Source organism: Lontra canadensis, unplaced genomic scaffold (assembly GCF_010015895.1).
Source record: "Lontra canadensis isolate GAN:19392208 unplaced genomic scaffold, GSC_riverotter_1.0 scaffold176, whole genome shotgun sequence".
NCBI classification, from domain to species: Eukaryota; Metazoa; Chordata; class Mammalia; order Carnivora; family Mustelidae; genus Lontra; species Lontra canadensis.
In genome coordinates, this window is record NW_022631170.1 from 1,724,652 (window position 1) to 1,749,757 (window position 25,106).

The 25,106-nt window shown below is 36.7% G+C and overlaps 2 protein-coding genes and 1 pseudogene across 2 annotated transcripts; all 3 read left to right on the forward strand.

Moving 5' to 3' along the window:
* The first annotated feature begins 518 nt into the window (after window positions 1-518).
* On the forward strand, window positions 519-1,455 carry LOC116860466 (annotated as a pseudogene).
* A 12,613-nt stretch (window positions 1,456-14,068) lies between these two features.
* On the forward strand, window positions 14,069-14,983 carry LOC116860463 (olfactory receptor-like protein OLF2). The gene has a single exon (XM_032846517.1). It carries the CDS (start codon window positions 14,069-14,071, stop codon window positions 14,981-14,983), a length of 915 nt encoding a protein of 304 aa, XP_032702408.1.
* An 8,237-nt stretch (window positions 14,984-23,220) lies between these two features.
* LOC116860507 (olfactory receptor 5W2-like) lies at window positions 23,221-24,192 on the forward strand. Its single transcript, XM_032846559.1, has one exon. It carries the CDS (start codon window positions 23,260-23,262, stop codon window positions 24,190-24,192), a length of 933 nt encoding a protein of 310 aa, XP_032702450.1. The 5' UTR covers window positions 23,221-23,259.
* Window positions 24,193-25,106: the final 914 nt, after the last annotated feature.

Genomic DNA, 25,106 nt, shown 5'->3' on the forward strand with positions numbered 1-25,106 from the left:
TAAAACTAATACCAAAAAAATCTTTTAACCTAATCATATTTTGTAAAGGATATAATAAATATACTCTTTTTGTGTATATTTGGACTATTTTCAAGCCTACAAAAATGTTTAGTCCTACATCTTACAGCCTGATCTCTATAACATTGGGGTTTCTTCCAAATAATTTAGAAGATGTAATGAGGTATCAATTCATTCAAATATCTTCCTTGATACAATGGAGGTAATGCTTGGATAAATAAAAGAGCTTGTAGAAAGTTGCATACCTTACAAATGACATCTAGATTTAGATCAAAGTTCCTCAACCACCTACCAGAGATATTTTTTATTACTGTCATATTTCATAATAATGCATCTTTAAAGAGTGATACTGACCAAGTAATTTTATGAGTATAAAAGACAATTGCAGAAAGAAATTGTATTCTGCTTTATAGATATTGTGTCGCTGGTCAGAAGACTTGCATGTACATCTATCATTTTCTTGACCATTTTCTCAAAAGTTTAGACAAGAATATAGAAGAATGGATGAAGGAAATTGCTCATCCTCAACAGAATTCATTTTTCTTGGGAATTACCGATAACCCTGGGATGAAAGTGACCCTATTTACAACATTTCTTGTTGTTTATCTCATTAATCTTTTTGCAAATCTTGGAATGATCACTTAAATTAGAATGGATTCCCAGCTTCACACACCTATGTACTTTTTCCTCAGCCATCTCTCCTTCTGTGACTTTTGTTATACCACAGCAGTTGGGCCCAAAATATTGGTAGACCTTTTAGCCAAAAATAAAATCAATCCCTTTCTTTGGCTGTGCTCTGCAGTTCTTGATCTTCTGTATGTTTGGTGATTCTGAGTGTCTGCTGCTGGCAGTGATGGTCTTTGATCGGTACAAGGCCATTAACAACTCCTTGCTCTACACAGACAACATGTCCAACAGACTGTGCTCCCTGCTCATGGCTGCGGTTTACATGCTGGGAACAGCAGTTGCCTTGTTACACACAACCTTAACATTCCACTTATGTTTCTGTGGATCGAATGAGATTAATCATTTCTTCTGTGATGTGCCTCCTCTCCTATTGCTGTCTTGCTCAGATACACAGGTCAATGAGTTAGCGATATTCACCGTTTTTGGATTCATTGAACTGAGTACCATTTCAGGAGTGCTTGTCTCTTATTGTTATATAATCTTATCAGTCTTGAAGATCCACTCTTCTGAGGGGAGGTTCAAAGCTTTCTCCACCTGCACCTCCCACCAAACTGCTGTTGCAATTTTCCAAGGAACTATATACTCTTCATGTATTTCCGGCCGAATTCTTCCTACTCCCTTGATCAAGAAAAAATTACTTCATTGTTCTACACCCTTGTGATTCCCATGCTAAACCCACTGGTGTATAGCCTGTGGGACAAGGATGTGAAAGAGGCCCTTAAAAAGCTGAAAATTAAAAAGTGGTTTTAAATATTTCTATCACACACACACACACACACACACACACACATGCATTGTGGTGGTTGCTCACTGGCTCGAGATACAGAGTCTCAGATCTCAAAATATGCAAGTTGGGAGAAGTAAAGATAGCAGGCAGACTATTTGACAATTGGAGACGTCTTCAGGTGGAAAAGTCATGACTCTTTAGAAGTAAAGAAGTGTGATTGCCAAAACACGATGGACCTTGATGACAGATGTTTTGCTAACTGAAGTAAGCCAGAGAAAGACAAATACTGTACGATCTCACTTACATGCAGAATCTAAACAAGTTGAACTCATAAAAGCAAAGAGTGGAATGGAGATTACCAGGGGTTTGGGATGTGGAGGAAATGGGAAGCTGTTGGTCAAATAATACAAACATTTTTTTTTAAGAGGAATAAGTTTTGGGAATGTAATGTACAACATGGTGACTATGGTTAATGATACTGTATCGTGTAATGGAAATTTGCTAAGAATTTGCTCTTAAATGTCCTCAACACAACAAAAATTTGGTAACTAAGTGAAGTAATGAATTTTTTATTAAACTTACCAGCAGTGAAGATTTCACATATTATATCTATATCAAAACACACATTGTAAAACTTAAAAAGGCCCAATGCTATATTCAATTCTATTCTAAGAAAGCTGGGGGGCGGGATAAAAAAGAAGAAAAGAAGTCAAAATCATTAGGTTATAAAGAGTAGTGGAAGGGGTCTTGGTAAAATACTTCATTGTGATATAATTATCAAAAATCAACTCTTCTATCAATGCTTCAGGGAAATTTCCTTCCTTCTCTGCCCCTTGTTAGTCCTTGTTGAATGTCCATTTTTGTAATGCCAGTAAAACATTTCCTTTAAGGACTGTTTTAATATCATTCTGTTTATGAAATCCCTTTTTCTAGTAGGAGACCAGGAGCATTCTTGGTCAAGGATTGAACATTTCATCCCCATTTTCCAAAGCACCTGCCTATACACTGGGGCACCAAATGGAAGAGCAAGTAAATAATAAATTAAAAACACCAGATAACATTTTTGAGAATTTATTGTAAGTTAGTAATGCAATTATATGATTGTACATCATGTGGCCAGAATACACATATTATACATTCTATTGTGTTATATATATTACAAGTTTTAAGAAAGTGCATAAAATGGTTGTGAATACTAAAATAGTAGATCAATAAAGACCTACATATTAACTCCCCTAGAAGTAAGGAGCATTCGTATGTGTGTGTGTGTTCTTGATATTGCTCTATTTCATCTTTGTTTAGTCTAGTTTCCAATGGTTAAAGCAAAAGGCAGCTTGTTGAAATAATATGGAAATATTGTTATGTTGGAAGAACCATTATCCATTACACTCAATTAACCATTACAATCATAGAAGCTAAAAGCCATTGAATTTTTAGATTTTGTAGCTACTATTTTTAAGTATTTTTGTGCAGAAACATTTCAGAGTGGAAGAAACAGTTTCTCTGTTTGTTTTAAGGGGGCACTTGTGGAAGACTATGACCTGTCACTAGGTATCATGCTTGGAAAAAAAAAAAAAAAAAAACTGTGAAGGAATTTTTTTTTTAATAACAAGATTTCTATCTGTACCATATTTTCTCAATGAACATATAATTTGAAATTGTAACTTATTAGCAGCAGCATGGAAGAAAAAAATGTTTTCAATATACAAGTCTAAGAAAAATAGAGTGTAGGGGGGTTGTTGTTTAAACTTGGAGGATTTTAATATGTAATCTGATTAACCAGCCTTGCTCCCTTGTGACAACCATATTTTGCAACATCTAAAGGTTGATTTAATCTACATCTTGACTGTTTTATCAGATCTAGTGGGTTTGAACTAAAAAATGGAAACTTTTAAACCCTAGAAATGGAATTCCAAAAATAGAACTGACTGATTCAATTAATTGTTGACTTCCTCTCCCTAAACGTAAAGCCAGGTAATATAAATTTCTGAAGGCCAAGTACTTGTAAATATGAGACATTTTAGTGAACACTTATGAAAATTCAGAATTGCATAGACATTTCTAGAGTAGATATTCAACTTTCTTGGTATTCAAGGAATAAAAATGAATTCTTAAATGTAGTATATTATGACTCACCTATAGAATTGCAAAATGGGTAAATAGTGGAAATACTGAATATTTATGAAGATGTGGAACAATCATGGCTCTTACACGTTGAGAATAGAGAGGAGAACTAGCATTTTCCTTTGTAAAACTCTATGCTTGTCTATGCTGAACATATAAATGTCTTGTGACAAAAAATTCTATTCCCAGATTTATAGTGAAGTGAAATGAGTGAATGTCTGCCCAAAGACATGTACAAAATATTCATCATTGCATTATTTATCATAATATTAGACTGAAAACAACTAAGATATATCCATATAGAGTTAAAAGTCTGTTTCTTGGTTTGTCACTCTTTTTTTCTCTCCTTTTCTTTCTTTGCTCATTTGTTTTGTTTCTTAAATTCTACCTATAGTGAGATTATATATATGCATATACACACATACACCCCCTAACATGATGGAATGTTATACATTTATATAATGGAATATTATTCAACCATCAAAAAGAATGAAATCTTGCCATTTGCCACGACATAGATGGAGCTTGATAGTGTTTTGCTAAGTGTAACAAGTCAGTCAGAGAAAGTCAAATACCATATGATTTCACTTATGGGTGAAATTTAAGAAACAAAACAGATGAACGTAGAAGAAAGAAAAAAAAAGAGAAGAAGGCAAACTATGAAAGAGACTATTAACTTCAGAGAACAAACTGAGGGTTTCTGGATGGGAATTAGGTGAGGGATGGGCTAAATGGATAATGGCTGTTAAGGAGGGCCCTTGTGATGAGCACTGTGTGTTATATGGAAGTGAAAAATCACTTAATTCTATTCCTGAAACTAATATTACACTATATGTTAACTGACTAGAATTTAAATAAAATCTAGAAACATTAAGAAATAAAGTAACCACTGACTTATGAAATTAAAAAAAAAAAAAAAAAACTTACAAATTGACCTATCACACTAGACATTGTTAGGGTACGGAGTCGACGACCCCTCAATTAGACAGAGAACACTCTCGATAATGCAAGTCACACAGCGAGGTTGATTTCCAGCTCGCTGGGGTCCAAGTATCTGCCCCGTGCAGTGGGTTTCAACAAGGACCCAGAGCACTCAAAGCCAAGGGTTTATATAGCATTTTCAAGGCACTTTTCCATAGCTACATACATGTCTTGCGCCCCACTTTGACAGTTTAACTTTGTTTAACCTTTTGCCACCCCGGTGTCACCCTGGCGCCATCCTGGTGGTTAAGTGAGATTTAGGTTTAGAAGAAATTTAACTTTATTTACATTTCCTTCTGCCTCAGCCTCCTTCAGTTTTATAGTGGGGAGGGCGACCTTAGACATTGAGGAACTGAGCCATTTGTCTCTGGAAATAGGGCCATTGAAGAGATAGCCCTTTTTGTTGTAAATCACCAGGACATTTGCAAACCAAGGGAGACTCCTGTCTTGCAGGATTGTGATCTCTGCAAGTTAACTATTTGTTTTTCTTCAACATCTGGTCCCTGTGGCGCCATCGCCCAACTGCCCTGGTTGTGTATGATTAAGTTGTTTCTTAGGTTTTAGCTACTTTCTCTTATCTCAAGTTCCATGCGTCCTGTGGGCTGGTTAGGGACGCTCAGTAAAATGGCTTCCCGGCCTTCAGGATGGCCATTCTTATGCTAACCCACTCTTACAGTGCAAGGTGCCAGCTTTTGCTTTGCCAAGATGGCTGTACTTATGTCAGGGCTAAACTCGAGGTGGGTACAGCCTTGTTTTTCTTGGCCTCCACACCTGGAGCTGATTTCCAGGACTTTTTAAGTCCCCTGGGGGGAGGGGAGCAGGGACAGTAAAATAGGTCCTTACAACATGACTTTGCAGTGATTCTTGGGATAATTTCTAAAGATGCTAGTAATGTTCTTTTTTTTTTTGGCCTGGTTCTGAGTGAAAGGAATCTTTGTTTCTGAAAAATTTGCAGTGTAGTTTCTCAAATAAAAATTATATGTACTGCAAATATATTCTCTAAAACAAAATACATTTTCTATCAGATTGTAAGCAACCACAGGTTTTTTCTTAAATCTTGTGTTTCCTTAAACACAGTAAGTGTTCACAATATATCCATAAAATTGATGCAATGCACATATGTCATAGAATATCTCAGTGCACACTCTTCATGTTATTAAAAATTCTGACTTGCTTCCAGAACAATGCCTTTATCCACCTACAGGCACTTCTAGTCTTTCTTCCGGCAGCAGGGAAACTTAGTAAACTTTGGTACCTACATCAAACCAGGAACTCTTTGTCATGATACTCAATGTTTCTAAATAGTGTGATCTGGGTGGATGGGTGCCTACATATAGGATTGTTTGGTATCATGAGGGTTATTCAGAAACCTGTAGTTAGAGATAATTTTTTCTCAGTTGCTTATAACTCATGTATAAAATGTCTCCTAAAAACATTCTTTTTTCAATTCCATTCTTAATGAAATTCTCATTTGGAATGGAATGAAATTCCATTCTCAATCTCCATTCTTAATGAAAACTGAGATCCATCAGGAATTAAATTAGGTTACCTAACATGTAATAATAATCTAGTCACACAAGCTTGGGGGTAAATCATGGGAAAGAGTATTCGAAGGGAAGTTAGTTTGCATGGCTTGAGGAGAAGCCCTGTTTGAGAGGCTAAGGTTAGTTCCTGGTTGAACAAAATGGAGCCTGAGGGATTTTTCAGGTCCCTGGAGACAGGGGAGTGCCTGAGGGAACAATTAATTTGAAAGGAATGGAAGGAAGAACCAAAGACAATTTCACATTTTCTAAATAGGTACTGAAGAAGTAAACAATGGTAGAAAATGTCTTGGGTCACAAAAATAGATCAGTTTCTTGAATTGAACCCATGGGTGATTAGTAGCAATTGGTTACATGGTTTTGCCTTGCATACATAATATCTTCCTCACCAATACTTTTGGTATCTTAGTATCAGGACCATCACACTTCCCAAATTTAAAAGGGTACTAATGTCTTTGGGGATTGTTCTAGCTTTATAGAAAGCAAGGAACAAAAACAACACACTAATAAAAGAGAGAAAACAAACAAAAAGCAATGCCGACCCCCTGCTAACTCCCAGGTGAAGTTTCTGAATAAATAGGAGAGTATCCCGAGGACTCAAGAAAAGAAACTCGTGGGGCGCCTGGGTGGCTCAGTGGGTTAAGCCTCTGCCTTCGGCTCAGGTCATGATCTCAGGGTCATGGGATCGAGCCCCATGTCAGGCTCTCTGCTTCCCTTCCTCTCTCTCTTCCTGCCATTCTGCCTACTTGTGATCTCTGCCTGTCAAATAAATAAATAATCTTAAAAAAAAAAAAAGACTCAGAAAACATAGCTGGTGTGCACAATTATTACACATTATCTGGACATATCTACCAACAGTAGCAATCTGATGTCAGGTATAGTGTCCTGGCTAGCATATTGTAAAATGTCACTCAGAATATGGCCAGTCCAGAGATTATCGCCTGGGGCTGCCATGGTGCACAGCCTCAGGGTCACCAATATTCTTATTTTCTCTTTAGTCTCTGGAATTCTGCAATGCAGCCCCCTTCTCATTATGTTCTCTTTGCAGCAGTGCAAGTGATGTTCAAGAGTTCAGTTGTAACATAAGCACAGACTATGTCTCCATCTGGTGACCCTCCTTCCATAATTCCCTCAGTCATCAATCATGCAAGCTGAAATCCTGCTTCATTACGGAGCACACTTAGAGGAGCTCCCAGTCGCTTAGAACCCTGAGAAGCTGTCATCACTGGTTTGTTAGTTTTCAAAGGAGACTTTAAGGTAAACACATGCGAGCCTTCCATGAGATTAGCCGAGAGAATTATTGCCTAAGAGGGATTTATTTCATGATGCTGTCATCAGGAATCTATTGAGAGCAAAAGCTTTGCAGGCAGAAAAGCCAACTCCAGATGCCAATGTCCGCATCTGTACGAGGAGGTTATTAATAACCAGTTGGAATAGATGAGATAACATCATAAATATGTGATATTTTATAATAATGAGAGAAATAATTCATGAAAACTCCTAGCGTTTGAAAGCAACTCCCCAAAATGTTCTCTTTTTTCTCTTAAGTCCATTTCCATAAAGAAACACAGCAGATGAGGAATCCTATATGCACACTTTCACTCATTTCAAGTTATGTATGATATAAAGAATTGTATATTATAGAAAAGGTAGACTTTTCCTTTCTTCCCTCCCAGGTTCTCTGGCCAGTCTAATAATTAAATTAGCATAAAACAGATTAACAGGAGAAAAACAAATTTAATTGTGTATGCTCCCGTACTTACAGAAATAGGAGACTCAGTGACCAAAGCAGACAGCTTTTATATATTCTATACAAAGAAACAATATAAAGATGTTCCGACTTGGGTAGTAAACTAGTAAAGAAGTTGTTTATATATCCTTTTCGAACCTGAATTTCTCTGGCTCTAAAGATGTCTCTCTCCTTTCTGGTACAGAGGAAGACACTTACCACGTGGGAAATTTAGTTCCTGCTTTCAGGAGGGAAAAGGAGCATTAGTGTGTCCTTCGTGCATCTAAGAAAAGCATCATTAGTTCAGTTGTAAATATTAATATATGTTTTTTGTGGTTTTATTATTTAATTTTTCTTTAGTTATTTTCCTTTTTCATAAAAATAAAAATGTTCAGTTCACATAAAAGAACAAATGTATCATATATGGTGGAGAAAATCTTAATTAAATACATATTTTTATGACATAGTGAATTAAGATAGACTTTAGAAATGTAAGTCCTAAGTGTCGTTGAACAAAAATGGTATACTCTCTCCTCATTCAGTTTCAAAAAGAAATTGCACATTATCCGTCATTTTTATTCAGGTTGACTTTTCTCCGGTTAAACACAGGCCCATATTATTTTTATAATAAAGACATGAACTCAAAATAAAGGTTTTATGGTATTACCATATTTAATGCATGTTTACAAATTTTAAACACAATCACCGTCTGTTAAATATGGCCAAAAGATATTTGATATGAATTCAGATATATATATATATAGATATCTATATATAGAATGAGATAGATGTAGATATAGATATATCAGCCTGTGTGTGTGTGAGAGAGAGAAAGAGAAATGATGGTAAACACTATCCCTCCCAATTATTATTATTTTTAAATTCAAATTTTAATTAATTATTTTTTATTAACATATAATGTATTCTTTGCTTCAGGGGTACAGGTCTGTGAATCATTGGTTTTACACAATTCACAGCACTCACCATAGCACGTACCTTTCCCCATATCCGTAACCCAGCCACGCTATTAAGGAGAACAGAAAGAATATTGTAACAGTTACATCTGTAAGTCAGTTACCAAGTACCAAGTGCATTCTTGCTATTTATTGATTTCATCTATCTCTATCCTAGTTTCTGATAATCAAAGTACTGCATCAACCTGCTGAGACAACATATTATACGGCATGTGTTTGAAGGACCATATAAGGCTCAAAGGCATTCTTAATTGGGGCGCCTGGGTAGCTCAGTGGGTTAAAGCCTCTGTCTTCAGCTCAGGTCATGATCTCAGAGTCCTGGGATCAAGTTCCGCATTGGGCTCTCTGCTCAGCAGGGAGCCTGCTTCCTCCTCTCTCTCTCTCTCTCTCTCTCTCCCCCTGCCTCTCTGCCTACTTGTAAAATAAATAAAATATTGAAAAAAAAGACATTCTTAATTAACCAGTACCATTGCAGAAGTTACAAGTCAATGAATGTCTTCAATTTTCTCGTTGCTGTTGCAAAATGCCTTTGTGTAAAAACATTTCAGAATGGAAGCAAACCCCAAGATGATTCTTTGGCTTTCAAAGGAGTATTTGAATTTTCACAAAGTATCATGATGGAAAAACAACAACAACAACAACTACAAAAACCTATGGACAATTTTATTATTATTTTTTTAATAAAATGCTGTAAGGTTTCCACCTCTATGACCTTTTCCAATTAACACATCCTCTTTCGGAGCTATTCCTTATCAGTAGCAGCATGGTAGAAAATGTTTCAAGTTTATTGCCCCAGAAATATGTGTTGTCAGTGGATTACTACTAATTAAGAGTGTGTAAACCCATGATTAACTCATCTCTCTGCCTTATGAAAACTATATATCACAGCATCTAAAAATGGATTGATCTATGTATTGGCTGTTTAATCAAATCTAGTGGTTTTAAACTAGAGAATAGGACATTTGAAGCCCTATAAATGGAATTACAAAAGTAGAATTGACTCATTCAATTAGTTGTGGGCCTCCTCTCTGTGAATTCGTGAAATTGAATAACATATTATGGAAAATATTTTTTAGGGAATCATGACTCAAGTAGAAGCTGGGGCAGATGGCCTATAATGACTATCTCAGTGTTTTACATAAATAGAGGACACCGTATCAAAATGCTTTATGTATTTTCACTTGTGAACTTCAATCCTCATCATTCCTTTGCCTTCTTAGTCACTCTACATCACATCTTTCTCACCTATCCCCAGAGACCGATGGCAAATAGCTATTTCCAAAGGCAATATTATCAGGGCCAAGGGGAAGTCTTTAAATAGGGTACCATAGAAGGCTCCAACACCTCTCTTCCCACAGACACACCAAATGAATAGCTACACATGGTACAGTTCCCTCTGAAAGAGATCAAGAAACTGAGTGACTCCCACACATCAGAGAAGTTAGCAAAAGCAGGTACAAATGTAGGTCTTTCATAAAAAGGATGTGGTATGACACAAACTTTCAAAAAGTGGGAGAAACCTGTACAATGTTACATGTCAATTGTATCTCAGTAAAACTAGGAAACAATACAGTCATGGAAACACATAATTGAAAAGACACACACACACACACACACACAACACACAATTTTTTAAATGAGATTATCCTATAGACTTTTGAATTTTATTTTCTTAGTGATAATCTATCCACTCATTACTAGATTCCACACATTCCTCTCCAGTATGCTAAATCTTTTTTTCCTAATGTACACCTCAAAAATCCCACGACCTATGATAACAGCTTGTTATTTTTCTTTTATTTTTCATCATGCCCATTCATTAGTAAATATATGATCATCACTTGCTTTTCAGAAAATACTGTATATATAATTTATTACATGTTAAATTTCCCAATTAACTGTAGTCTTTTGCAAATCCTTCTGCACCAGCATAAAGGACTCTAATGTATTCCTTTTTAATGATTATATAATGTTCCACATCATGGAACTATGTTAATCCATTTATTTATTCCCCTATTCAGGAGCATCTTTTTGTTTCTAATTTGATTACTATTAACTTTGTTAAAAATATAATTGTAAAAAAACTATATGCCTCTTGAAAGCTATTCCCAGAAAGATAGTTATTTTGTCTGTACTGGATTTATCAAAGCAGCCAAAGGGCAGCCCAATTTAATGGGATGAGGGAAAGACATCATGGGATAAATGTCAGAGAATTTGAAACCATCTTTAATTAGACACAACTATCATCGTCAGTAGGAGAACCTTGGAAATTCTCATTTTCCCATTCTTTTGCTATTAGCTTTTCATGTATTTAAATTAAATACACAGGTACGTGTGAGTGAATTTTTCTTATTCCTTGCAAGCACACACACAACAAAATGCACTGATTGAAGAGATACTTGATTTTCACATTACAGAAAAGAAAGGTAGATGAAAGTTTATACCAGTCAGGTCAGTGGGGAGGGTGGGTTAGCTCTGGTTACTGCTGATAGTCATCAATGGTCCCAGGGACTGAAAGGACAGGAAAAGGTCCAGAGATCATTGAATATTACATCGTAACTGTTGGAACGGATTTGGAGAGGACACAAAATTATACTCTAATACTCTCAACTTTGTAAAAGTTGAAATAATAGCAAAGAAAAATTTTAAGAAATGAATAGAACCTTGTTTTTTTCTTAAACCCTCTTCCATGCACACATATGTGATCTATATTAGTTGAAACAGTGTGCAAAACCTCTTTATTTCAAATATTTGTCCATCATTCATGAGCCTATCTACCTAAGAGACTTCAGAACAAAGGTTCAATTAGACATTAATTGTACCAGTGCTGGTGCTAGGGCTGCAAGATATACAGAAATTAGCTCAGTGCAGCTATTACTACTAAGGAACTTAACAGTGTAGACACATATCTAAATAAAAGAAAGATAATGCAAGAGAAAGTGCCATGCAGGGTGGATACGATAGTCATAAATAATTGAAATCCAGTTAGGTGATGTGGTTGAATGAATGGAATTACACATACTTATGAAAAAAATGTATTAATATAACGACTGAAGAATCATCATGTTTCTAAGTGAAAAGGTGAAATAATTTGTTTCAGAAAGAAAGAAAACAGGATACAAATAAGGGTAAGCAGTAATTAATAGGAAATAATCATTTTATTTAATAGACTTATTAATGGAATAAATTTAACAGAATAGATAATAGTTAACAGATAAAATAGTTAAGTAGAAAGTCTATGTGAGTTTCATTGGAAGTATGCCCTGACTGGAAGAAGATGGTATGGACTCATTGTAGCAATGAATCATACTATAAAAATCATTTCATCTTCCGAAAGATGATCCATTCGGTGCAAGTGCAAAGAATTGAAATTCAGCCTTTGCTGAAATTGTTGCAACGTTCATGAGGGAAAACAGAGAACTAGACATCTAATTAATCAGATTTGTATAGTACAGATTGTGAGGGCAAAGGCATGAGAGACTTCAGTCCCAAATGACACTGAGTGAAAATAAAATGCAACCTGTCTGTATTGTGCAGCTGCTATAGGCAAGCACAGAAAGATTTGTCCATCACAGGTAGGTTTCTGAATCAGTTAATTTATTTTTTTTAATTTTTTATTTATGTATTTGACAAGGATCACAAGTAGACAGAGAGGCAGGCAGAAAGAGAAGGGGAAGCAGGCTCCCTGCTGAGCAGAGAGCCCGATTCGAGGCTCCATCCCAGAACTCTGGGATCATGACCCGAGCCGAAGGCAGAGGCTTTAACCCACTGAGCCACCCAGGCACCCTGAATCAGTAAATTTAAAGAGTCAAGAAAAAATGTTTATATTTGGAAAAATGAGGAATCAAATATTTAAAAAAATGATTTTTTTAAATTTATTTCCTTTGGTTAATAGTCTGTAATCTAATGGCAAAAAGAGAGGTATTTCTCATATAAGTAGGGTGAATCAGATTCATTTTGATTAGCAAATAAACAATTTTACTTATTTATATCTTAATCATATTTAAAAAAGAAAAACACTGGGTTTATCAATGATTGCAAAAGGGTATATGGAAAGTTAAGCTTTTTTTCTATTTTTGTTTACCTGTGATAGTGGAGGTGTCAAAACACAAATGCTTATTTGTATAAATTCAACCCTCTAGGAACCACATATTGTATTTATTCAAATCTGAAACAAAATCAGATCACCCATATTCCAGTTTTCACCAACAGAAAGATAGGTCCATGCAAACACACACACACACACACACACACATACACAGAAGGCTATAAAAGATACGTTTATTACTTCTGTTCCCACCTCTATTTTTAATAAACAAGTCAGGTTTAAAATCCAAAGAAATCAGAAGTGTATGTGTTAAATACTATAGTTCTCACTTGTTTTTAGTATTCTTTTTTTTTTTTTTTTAAACTGACCAAGAGAAACATCCTTTGGCATCAGGTCACTCCTGATTGTAAGCAATAAAAACATGGCAAAGTAGTAATATATTACTAGAGAAAAGTTTATTAAAATATATCTAATGTCTCAAAAAATATTAAAAACAGTGAATGGGAACTGTCACAAACATATTTTACTCATTATTCTTAGATCAGAGAGATGTTTATTGTTTCTGAACTTAATCCAGAGGCTTAAACAGATCATGATTCTTCAAGAACTCAGTAAATGTAATCACTTTATGGTCAATTAGATATTTATTTTTAAAATATAAGAATGCATATTCCAAACTTGTTTTTTTTAAGATTTCATTTATTTATTTGACAGACAGAGATCACAAGTAGGCAGAAGGCAGAGAGGCAGGCAGAGAGAGAGGAGGAAGCAGGCTCCCCACTGAGCAGAGAGCCAGATGCGGGGCTCAATCCCAGAACCCCGGGATCATGACCTGAGTTGAAGGCAGAGGCTTTAACCCACTGAGCCACCCAGGCGCCCCTCCAAGCTTGTTTTTAATTGAGGTATTCCTTTCATGTAATATTTGACTTGTAATGAGCTTTTATTCATGATTGCCCACTGGAATAAAGCTATGCAGTGCACCCAGATTATGTACCTTATGGACGATCTCCAAATTTGGAATCAGACTTTCTCTAAGTCCCAAATACTGTAACTTTTGTCAGCAACCTAACAGTGAAACTTGTCTGGACTCTCTGAAGAATAAGACAATAAAGAATATGATATACTGAAATAAATCCTTTTTGCTTTACAGATGATAATTTTCTGAGTGTCAAGAAGACTTAGAACTTCAGTCTACCATTTCTTGATCATTTCTGTAGCATTTTGGAAGAATTAAGGAGAATGGATGGAAAAAATTGCTCTTCTGTGAATGAATTCCTTCTCTTGGGAGTTAGCAATGACCCTGGAGTTAAAATAACTCGATTTATCACATTTCTTATTGTCTATCTAATCATTCTTGTTGCAAACCTGGGGATGATCATTTTAATTAGAATAGATTCCCACCTTCACACACCCATGTATTTCTTCCTCAGCCACCTCTCCTTCAGTGACCTCTGTTACTCTACCGCAGTTGGACCCAGGATGCTGGTAGGCTTCATTGCCAAGAACAAGTCAATTTCCTTCCATGGCTGTGCTCTGCAATGGTTGGTGTTCTGTACCTTTGTAGATTCTGAGTGTCTGCTGCTGGCAGTGATGGCCTTTGACCGATACAAAGCCATTAGCAACCCCTTGCTCTACACAGTCAGCATGTCCAGCAGACTGCGCTCCTTGCTCATGGCTGGGGTTTACATGGTGGCAATTGTGGATGCTTCAGTAAATACCATACTAACGTTCCGGTTATGTTTCTGTGGGTCTAATGTGATTAACCATTTCTTCTGTGATGTCCTACCTCTCCTCGTGTTGTCTTGCTCAGACATACAGGTTAATGAGTTAGTGATATTCACCATTTTTGGCTTCATTGAACTGATTACTCTTTCAGGGCTGTTTGTGTCTTACTGCTATATCATCCTAGCAGTGATAAAGATCAACTCTGCTGAGGGGAGGTTCAAAGCTTTCTCCACCTGCACCTCCCACTTAACGGCTGTTGCGATTTTCCAGGGAACTCTGCTCTTTATGTATTTCCGGCCAAGTTCTTCTTACTCTCTTGATCAAGACAAAATTATTTCATTGTTTTACTCCCTCGTGATTCCCATGCTAAACCCTCTGATTTATAGCCTACGGAATAAGGATGTGAAAGATGCCCTGAAGAACCTTTAAAGTAAAAAGTGGTTTCATTGAAAACATACCTGTATATATTTTTTCTCCCAATCTTACCGTATAATTCATGGAAATCAAAATCGTTTTGACTACTGTGGTGTGATTCAATGAGTATTTATACATTTACCAGTCATGCCATAATATATCATTCCGTAAGTACTCCATGATTCATTTTATGTCTTGAATTTATATTTGGTACTCCTTATTTGTGGGAAATTTCTAGACTCCTACTTTGCAAAATTTCTTTTCCTCAATCTTTCATTTGTGCATGAAATGGATTTTCTAAATGTTCCTGAATATTTTCTAAGTATCTTTACATGTTCTGAATTTCATGATGAATCTGGCAGTTTATTTACTAATAAATATTATTGCCTAATGTAAATTGTAATTTAATTAAGTAACACTAAATTGCTTATAATGAACTATAATTACCCATAATGTAAAAAAATATATATACTAGACAGTATAAATCCAAAGTATGTTGTTCAAATCCAGTGAAAGAAATTGTTGTTTGAGTTGACAAATTTACTTGTTTATGACAAAATAAAATTGTTTTGTAAAGCAAAGCTGGGGACACCTAGGTGGCTTTTTCTGTTGGACATCTGACTCCTGAGTTTTAGCTCAGATCGTGATCTCAGGATGGTGAGGTTGAGCTTCGCATTGGGCTCTGTGGTCAGCGCAGAGTCTGCTTGAGTTTCTCTCCTTCTCCTTTTGCCCCTCCTCATATAAGAGCTGTGTCTCACTCAAATAAATAAAAAAAAAAGTGATAAAAATGTAAGGAAAAATGCTGTTTTCATGCAAGAATGAAATATGTCTTCTAGGATTTTGTTACCTTATCTGTTTTCATTTATAATAACTCAGTAGCTCAACTGCTCAGGGGGCTTGTTACTAAAAACACATGAAGAATCAACTTTGGCAAAGGGGCACTTAGACTATAAGTACTGAGACTTGGGAGGACTCCCTGAGTGTGTATTGTCTGGACAAGGCTACAATATGTACCTCTATGTTTACTGCAGTGCTATTTACAATAAACAAGATATGAAAGCAAGCCAGTGTCCATTAATAGACGAATGGATAAAGAAGGTGTGGGATGGATATAGATACATGAAGTGGAATATTATTCAATCATAACGCAGAATGACATCTTGCCATTTGCAGACATGGACAGACCTAGAGGATTTTATGCTAAGTGAAATAAGTCAGACAGAGAAAGACAAATACCATATGAATTCACTTACATGTGGAATCTAAAAAACAAACAAACAAACAAAAGAATGAATAAACAAGCAAACAAAAATCAGAAATACACAAAACAAACTACTGTTTCCCAAAGGGGTTGTGGGTTGAGGAGGTGGGCAACACTGGTGAAGGGGATTAAGATTAAGAGGCACAAACTTTCAGTTATAAACTATGTCACAGAGATTGAAAAGTACAGTCTAGATAATATAGTCAATAATATTACAGCAACACTGTTGGCAACAGATGAGGAACACACTTCTGGTGAGCCCTGAGTAATGTGTGGAATCACTCTGTTGCACACCTGAGCCCAGTGTAAATTGCATGTCGACTATACTTAGCTCTCCAATGACCTTGGAGCAATTAGCTCCTGCTTGGTAAAGGTGACCACTCTACTGGCAGTGGTGGTAGCAGAGAGCCAGGTAGCAGCCTGTGAAGATTATCCTGCTCATCAGCTGATTTTGTCATTCCCTAGCAACACCCTCTAGCAGTAGGGGGCTTTTATTTTTGCCCTGGGCGCTGGACTTCAGCTCTGGGTTCACTAAGCCATCTCTCCTGGGTACCAACTCCTATAAAAGTCTACTTCAACTAAATCTGGACTTCATTCCTTCCCCTGCCTGGAGCCATAGTGCAATTACTCTATCATTGGCTGGAGTATGTAATTCCTTTATCATCTTATTAAAAGACATTGTTGTATGTGCTATAGGCTAGGAAAGTTCCCACGGTGGACTTGTGTGTGTGTGCAAAGACAAACTAACACTCTGAGCGTTAATTTGCCTCCCAAAACAAAACAAAGTTAAAAAGTACTTCTTGCCAATGCAGACAATTAATATGGGATCTAAAAGATAAGTAGGGAATAGCCAGATGGATGCAGGTAGGTAGAGACAGCATTCTGTGCCGATGGATCAGCAATTAGAGGGTCCTAAGGGAGGCAGGACCCAGTCCTCTGTGGAATTTAAAGACAACCAGTGTGGCTGGATTATAGTGCTGCAATTCACAGCTCAGTCATACCTCCACAGGCGTGTTCCTTCCCTTCAGCACTTACTAAGCTTGGTTCACATGCCACCCTATGCCTGAGAGCCTTGTTGAATCCATGACTGTTTCCTAAATCATTCCCCTCGATGTCGGGTGATGAATACTCAAGAGTTTAACGACTGTGCATTTTTATCTCCTTACTCAACACCGCCATACCATCCAGGTAAAAAAAGAAAGGAATATCAAAAAAAAAAGTTAATTTTTATTAAATTCATGGAGGCAAAATAAAACACTGGGTTCAAGTATGTGCCTCAAATATATTTTTGTATCATATATGTAAGCACATAAAGTTAGTTGTGGGTGCTATGTGTAAGGGAAGGTGAAAGACATACAAATTATTTGGAAAATAATGTTACCAAAGAGCTCTTATTTGGGTGTTTACGAGGTATTTGATGACTTAACTTGGCTCTGCTCCGGTTTGCTCATGATCAAATTGAGACGGGGGAACCTGAAGGGACCCTGTAAGAGAAAAAGCTGGACATCTTTTCGTTTTTTTTTTTTTTTTTTCTGACTTCTATTCTTCTAGCCCCTACAACCCACCCCACTCTCCACATGCCTCATAATATGAATAGCATATGTCCTCCTTGTAAGGGACACAGATGTAGAGATGTCACTGGAGTCTGCCAGCACAGTAGATGATGTATAGAGAATGACTGAGCAGAGCCATCATGTGCCTATTCCAGACCACTGTCCCTATCTCAGGGCCAAGAGCCCTGGCTTCAGGGAATGACTGACGTAGGAAAAACACCCTCGACTCCATCCTTCTGACCAGTTCCTATTGCCTGAAAAGATACGTGCACCAGACCACAATCGCCAGTAAAAACCCCACACACCGAAGACAAGGCTCCCTTTTTCCTTTTCCAAGTCTCCTGGATGCTCCATCTGTATCTCTCTATATATATATCTTCAATAAAGTCTGCTTTTACCTCCTCCTGGCTCAGGTTTGGTTTCTACCCTGTGTGAAACCAAGGACTCCCTTGGCTGATCCTGCAGGACATTCCGGGAATGCATTTAAGCTCAGATTTTATCTGTATCTTGGCTCCTATAAGCAAGTTTTAGTCTAATGTGTGAACTAAAAAGGAGATGAAGTGTATTAAATGAGGCATTTTAAGTTCAATAAGAGAGTGTCAGAAATGGTATAGACTGATCTATAAAATGCGTGAAATCCCTGTGCCTAAGTTTGTGACAGTGGAAGACAAGTAACCACTTCTGGAAACTAGGGAATTCAAGACCGAAATAGGAGGTTGGGCTAATGACCTGCAAAAGTTCACTACAGAAATCTCTCTTGACTTTCCAGAGAAATTCAGGGAAAGTTAAATCAAAATAAATTATGTTAATTTAGATAATCCAGTCCCCCTCATTCCTTTCACTGTCTATATCCATAACTCATATGCTTCTCATAGTGTACCTGCTACCAGTTAGTGGCAGATATAACTGTCCCAGTAAGACACTATCAGTGTCTGCATGTAATGAGTCAATAATATAGGTCCATGCTTTCATCTTAGTTCGTTACCTCTGCAGAGGCACTGACATCTTTAAACATAGGCATAGCCAGTGAATCCAGAGTAAGTTATATGCATAATGATATAAGCAATTACTTCTATACTGTGGAAAGCTGGTTAGCAAAATTTGCTAACACGGGACTAATACTCACTACGTTGCTAAGTGTGTGGTTTAAAAAAAAAAAAGATTTATTATATTTATTTTGAGAAAGAGAGAGAGCGAGCGTGCAGAGGGAGAGAGCAGAGAGAGTGGTACAGGGAGACCCCAGCAGACTCCCCAGTGAGGGCAGAGCTGGAGGTCAAGCTCAGGATGCTGAGATCATGACTCTGAGACCACAACCTGAACAGAAATCAAAAGCCTCTTGCCTAACCAGCTGAGCCATTTAAGATCTAGTCTCTTAGCAACTCTGCAGTATCGCATGCAGTACTGTAACTATAAATACAATATTGTGCATTAGGTCTTCAGAATTTAGTCCCTTATCTTTCTAAAGATTTTGTTTATTTATTTGACAGAGAGAGAGAGAAAGAGAACATTAGCATGGAAGCTGCAGAGGGAGAGGGAGAAGGCTCCCCACTGAGCAGGGAACCTGATGAGGGGCTCCATCCCAGGACCCTGAGATCATGACCTGAGTTGAAGGCAGACACTTAATGACTGAGCAACCCAGGCACCCCAAGAATTTTGTTGTCTTATAACTGTAAGTGTGTACCCTTTGACCAACATCTCCCAATTTCCCCACCCAATTCTTGCCCCAGTAACCACCATTCTACACTCTACAAGTTTCTGTGAGTTTAGCTTTTTTGGATTAGACATATAAGTCATATCATATGGGTGTCTCTCTTTTTCAGTCTGGCTCAGCTCACTTAACATAATGCCCTGCAGTTCATTACACTGTAGTCAGGAAACTATTATGGGCAAGTTCTTTGAGTCTTAAGAACATAATGTTATGAAAGTCCAGAGTTTTACTGATTACATCTGGATCTCACTTTCAGTATCTGTGTAATGAGGTTGGCAAAGACAGCTCAGGAAACACAAAATAATATTAAAAATATATGATGGTATATATGGATAAGTTAAATAATATATGAAAACCACAGATCTCCGTACTTTATGCATCACCAACCTATTGGCGAATAGAGAGGTGCTTAAAGGCACATTTATAGAAAACAGAATAGAGACATTTTATAGGGCAGAATAATGGCAACATAGGATTTAGCTCTCAGTCCCAATGAAGAAGTCCAAATGAGTCAGTGACCAACAAGGATAACCAGGATACAAGAAAGTGGAGCATTACATTAATATCTATACAGGAGGGATTTGGGTAGACACCAAATTCACACTTCAGTATCTCTCAGTTCTCAAAGTGCCGCCACAAATAATAGCACACAAAACTTCTTTTTAAAAAATAGAAGTTGGCTTTGTTTTGAGAGCACTGTTACCTTTTTTTAATAAAAGTTCATCCCATAGGGTGCTTGGGTGCCTCAATCAGTTAAGCATCTGACTTTGGCTCAGGTCATGACCCCGGGGCCCTGATATGGAGCCCCATGTGGGGAATCCCTGTTCAACAGGGAGTCCGCTTGCCCTGCTCCTTCTGCCCCTCCCCCACTTATGCTCTCTCTTTGTCAAATAAATAAATAAAATCTTAAAAAAAATAAATAGAAGTTCATCCTTATACATGTAAACTATAGAAGTAGAAAAGTGGTTTAATTCTCCCCTTTGTTGAACATCTACTAACAAGAGGAAAATATTTAATACCACACATTTACTGAGTCATCACTCATGCCTATCCTTTACTATGGATTGTAGGAATGTAGAAAGACACAAATATAAATAGGTAAGACAAATAATTTGGTAAAGAATGTACTAGGTATAGATGTTTTACAGTGGGAAGAGAGTGGTATATGCTTCTGAAAGCAGAAAATTAGTCTTCCAGGTGAAAAGTACACTCTCTGTATCAGGAAGTGGCATCCTTATGATCAGAGAGAGGAAATTTAGGGCCAAGAAGCCTGTATAAATAAAAACCTTATTAATTCCTCACTAATTTACTACCCCAAGGACAAACCTCTTTGTCTTGTCAGTTCTTCACAAATTCATCATTTCCTGTCTAAAAGGTATAAAAGCTGACTGATTTGGTCACTTCTTTGAGTCTCATATTTTTTTATGGGCTCACATATGTATGAAATGAAATTTGTTTTCTCCTATTAATCTGTATTATGTCAATGTAATTATGAGGCTGCTGAAAGAACCTACAAGAAGGGAAAAGTTTTGTACCTCTATACAGTGAAAAAAAACCCATTGAAATGGTTGACATGTACTTGAGGGAAAGGAAACAAACAATGACTAATGAAAAAAGCAGTATGTCAGATTATCATACTTCTCAATGGGAGGTAAAGGGGATGTTTCAGAAATGGAAGAAACAGAGTAAACAATGAGAAGGCAATACAGATTATTAAGTAGAACATCTATTTGAACTTAATTAGACATCTGGTTTCACTGGAAGAGTGTGTAGATTCATGGCCATGAGCATAGCCTTAGGATAAATTCTCCTAAATTGTTGACATTGATCAGTTTGGTATGGACGGAGTGAGGAATTGAAAGGTTAGCATTTAATGCAACAGTCATGGGGGAAAATATAGAAGCAGAAATCTAATTAATCACATTCCCATAACCCAGAGGAGTGAAGGCAGGGTCTTCAGAGATCAAAGTCCCAACGGTCACCAGGTAGAAATAAAATGCTGTTTACTGTCCCTGTGCCAGAAATAAGAACAGAAAGGTGCTCATTTCAGGTAAGTTTCTAAACAAACAACTAAATTAAAAAAATATAGGTCATAAGACACTTTCCTTTTGGGGGGGTGCAAAAATGAGGAATCCAATATTAAGGAATTTATAAATGATTCATTTTATACCTGCTTAACTAAGTTAAATAAATTATGCAACCTATCATCCAAACAATGATATTTCTTTATTAGACCTATGTGGATTTGACCTCATTTGTCATTTGTATAAGGATAGTAAAGGTTTTACTTATTTTTATTTTAACCAAGATCAGTAGGTACACCATCAGTTTATATCACTGTGCAGGTGATATTGGACATGTAAACTTAAGATTGGCTCTAGTTGTATCAAAAATAAAAGAGATAACACGTTACAAATAAACCCCAGTCCATATAAACCACATATTGTAGTATTTAAGTCTAGAAAAATAAAAATGAGACCACCCAATGCTATAGTTTTCATATATCAATAGACACATATGTACAAAATGTGTATATAAACACAAGAAAGGAGACCATCTATCTCAGAAACATTTATTTTATTTCTTCCTTTTTTTTAAAGATTTTATTTATTTGAGAGATAGAAAGAGAGTGAAAGAGAGACAGCATGAGAAGGGAGAGGGTCAGAGGCAGAAGGAGACTTCCTGCTGAGCAGAGAGTCCCTGTGGAACTCAATCCTGGTACTCCAGGACTGTGATGTGAGGTGAAGGCAGCTGCTCAACTGACTGAGCCACCCAGGCATCCCTCTTCTTCCTTTTTTTTTTATTTTAATGCAAAATACAACTTAAAACCCAAAGATATGCAAATTTAAACCTGTTAGTTTGTTGTTTCCCTTCTTTTTATGGCCTCTCTTTGTCTTTCAAGGTTTATCCTATAGCAAAGGTCAACAATACAAATGGATTCTAAATGCTGTGGCACATTGGTGAGCATGAGTGATAGACTATTGTACAAAACATGTTTGGGGCTCCTGGGGGGCTCTGTCAGTTAAGCATCTGTCTTCAGCTCAGGTCATGATCCCTTGGTCCTAAGATCGAACCCCACATGGGGCTGTCTACCCAGTGGAGAGTCTGCTTCTCCCTCTTACTCTCCCTTTCATCACTCTCTCTCTCTCTCACACACATAAATAATTAGAAATTGTTCATATTTCGGTAAACACTAAAGTCAGCATACACCAAACACCGTAACATAATAATTTTCATTTTTTTCTTCCTTCCTCCCTTCCTTCCTCCCTTCCTTTCCTTTCTTTCTTCCTTCCTCTCTCTCCCTCTCTCTTTCTTTCCTTCTCTCTTTCTCTTTCTCAACCCCCCCTTTTCCTTTTTTTTTTTTTTTGCCTAACACATATTGTTCAGTATCTTCTGACATTTTTTCAACAATTTTGTAGTTTCCTTCATATTATTTTAGATATAGAGTGAACTTTCAGTTTATTCAGATCTACTACTTGACACTGGACAACAGAAGCCAAGACAAGTAATACGTCTCAGGAATGACATATGTAGTTAGAATCCATAGTTATTAACTTTCTATACCAGACATTTTTTTTTTATATTTTTCATAACACAACAATGTTTCTTTAAAAGTGACACTCATTGGGTTATTTCCTGAGGGTAAAGAAGGTAGTATAAGGCCATGTTTCGTCTTAGAGATAGTGCTTTGGGTATCCAGTAAAGTCAAATCCTGATCTATCACTTGTCTGATTATTTATGAAACAGTTTAGAACAAGCACAAAGAAGAATGGACAAAGGAAATTGTTCTTCCGTGACTGGATTCATTTTCTTGGGAATTACCAATAACCCTGGGATGAAAGTGACTCTATTCACCACCATTTTGGTTATTTACCTCATTAATCTCCTGGCAAATCTTGGAATGATTATTCTAATTAGAATGGATTCCCAGCTGAACACACCCATGTACTTTTTTCTAAGCCATCTCTCCTTCTGTGACCTCTGTTATTCTACAGCAATTGGGCCCAAGATGCTGGTGGATTTATTCGCCCAAAACAAATCAATTCCCATCACGGGCTGTGCTCTGCAATTCTTGATCTTCTGTTCTTTTGCAGATTCTGAGTGTCTGCTGCTGGCAGTGATGGCCTTTGATCGGTACAAGGCCATTAGCAACCCCTTGCTCTACACAGTCAGCATGTCCAACAGACTGTGCTCCTTGCTCATGGCTGCAGTTTACATGCTGGGAACAGCAGATGCTTTGTTACACACGACTTTAACATTCCGCTTATGTTTCTGTGGACCGAATGAGATTAATCATTTCTTCTGTGATGTGCCTCCTCTCCTATTGCTGTCTTGCTCAGATACACAGGTCAATGAGTTAGCGATATTCACCGTTTTTGGATTCATTGAACTGAGTACCATTTCAGGAGTGCTTGTCTCTTATTGTTATATAATCTTATCAGTCTTGAAGATCCACTCTGCTGAGGGGAGGTTCAAAGCTTTCTCCACCTGCACCTCCCACTTAACTGCTGTTGCAGTTTTCCAGGGAACCATGCTCTTTATGTATTTCCGGCCGAGTTCTTCCTACTCCCTTGATCAAGACAAAATTACTTCATTGTTCTACACCCTTGTGATTCCCATGTTAAACCCACTGATTTATAGCCTACGGAATAAGGATGTGAAACGGGCCCTAGAAAAACTGAAAAATAAAATATGGCTTTAAGTATTTATATTCCAATGAGCACATACACTCACATACAGAAAGTGATTATTATTTTCATAAAATTACTTAATATGATCTATGAAAAATATAATTTCATCAAATACTTAAATAAGTATCTGTACTAAAATTCAGCCATAAGAAAAAGCTACAGTTCCTCTAATCTGTTATGTTTCACTATGTTCTTTCATTTATTTATGAAACTATTTCTTTGTGCAAAACATCCTGGCCATATATTTTACCAAATATTTACTTGCTTATTTTTCATTTAAGTATTATTACAAGTATACTTGGATTTATTATTGAGTACTCACTAAGTACTTTTCGTTCGTTTAGGTATATTGCATTTCATGATAAATCCAGGGATTTCCAAACTAATGAATCTTATAATCTAGAAGAATAAACAAACATTAATTAACTAGCACTCAAATAGTTCATAATAAGTCTTAAAACTTTCATGAAGTAAAAACTAAGGGTTAACAATCTAGAAAAATGAAAAAAATCAAGAATGAAAAAATCTAGAAAAAAATTAAAAACTAGTGTGCAAAGAAAGGCTTACCTAGATGATGATATAGTCCCAGATATTTCAAAACAAAACAAAACAAAACAAAACAAAACAAACAAACAAACAAAAAACGAAAAAAAAAGAGAAGATAAGAAAAGTAAGAGATTCTAGGTAGAGGGTCTGAAAGTTACAGAGGTCTTGAGGTGAGCAGTTCTGTCCCTTAGGAATTAAGAAAGTCCAACAGGTATAGGTTATAAAAAACAATGCCAAGTGCCTGGGTCAATTACATCATTGTGCTGAAATTATTAAGAATTCCTGCATCACTTTCTCAAAGAAGATTTCCTTCCCATCTTTCCCTCTTCTCAGCTTTGTTTAAATGTCCCATTTTATATTCACAGATAACCATCTCCTT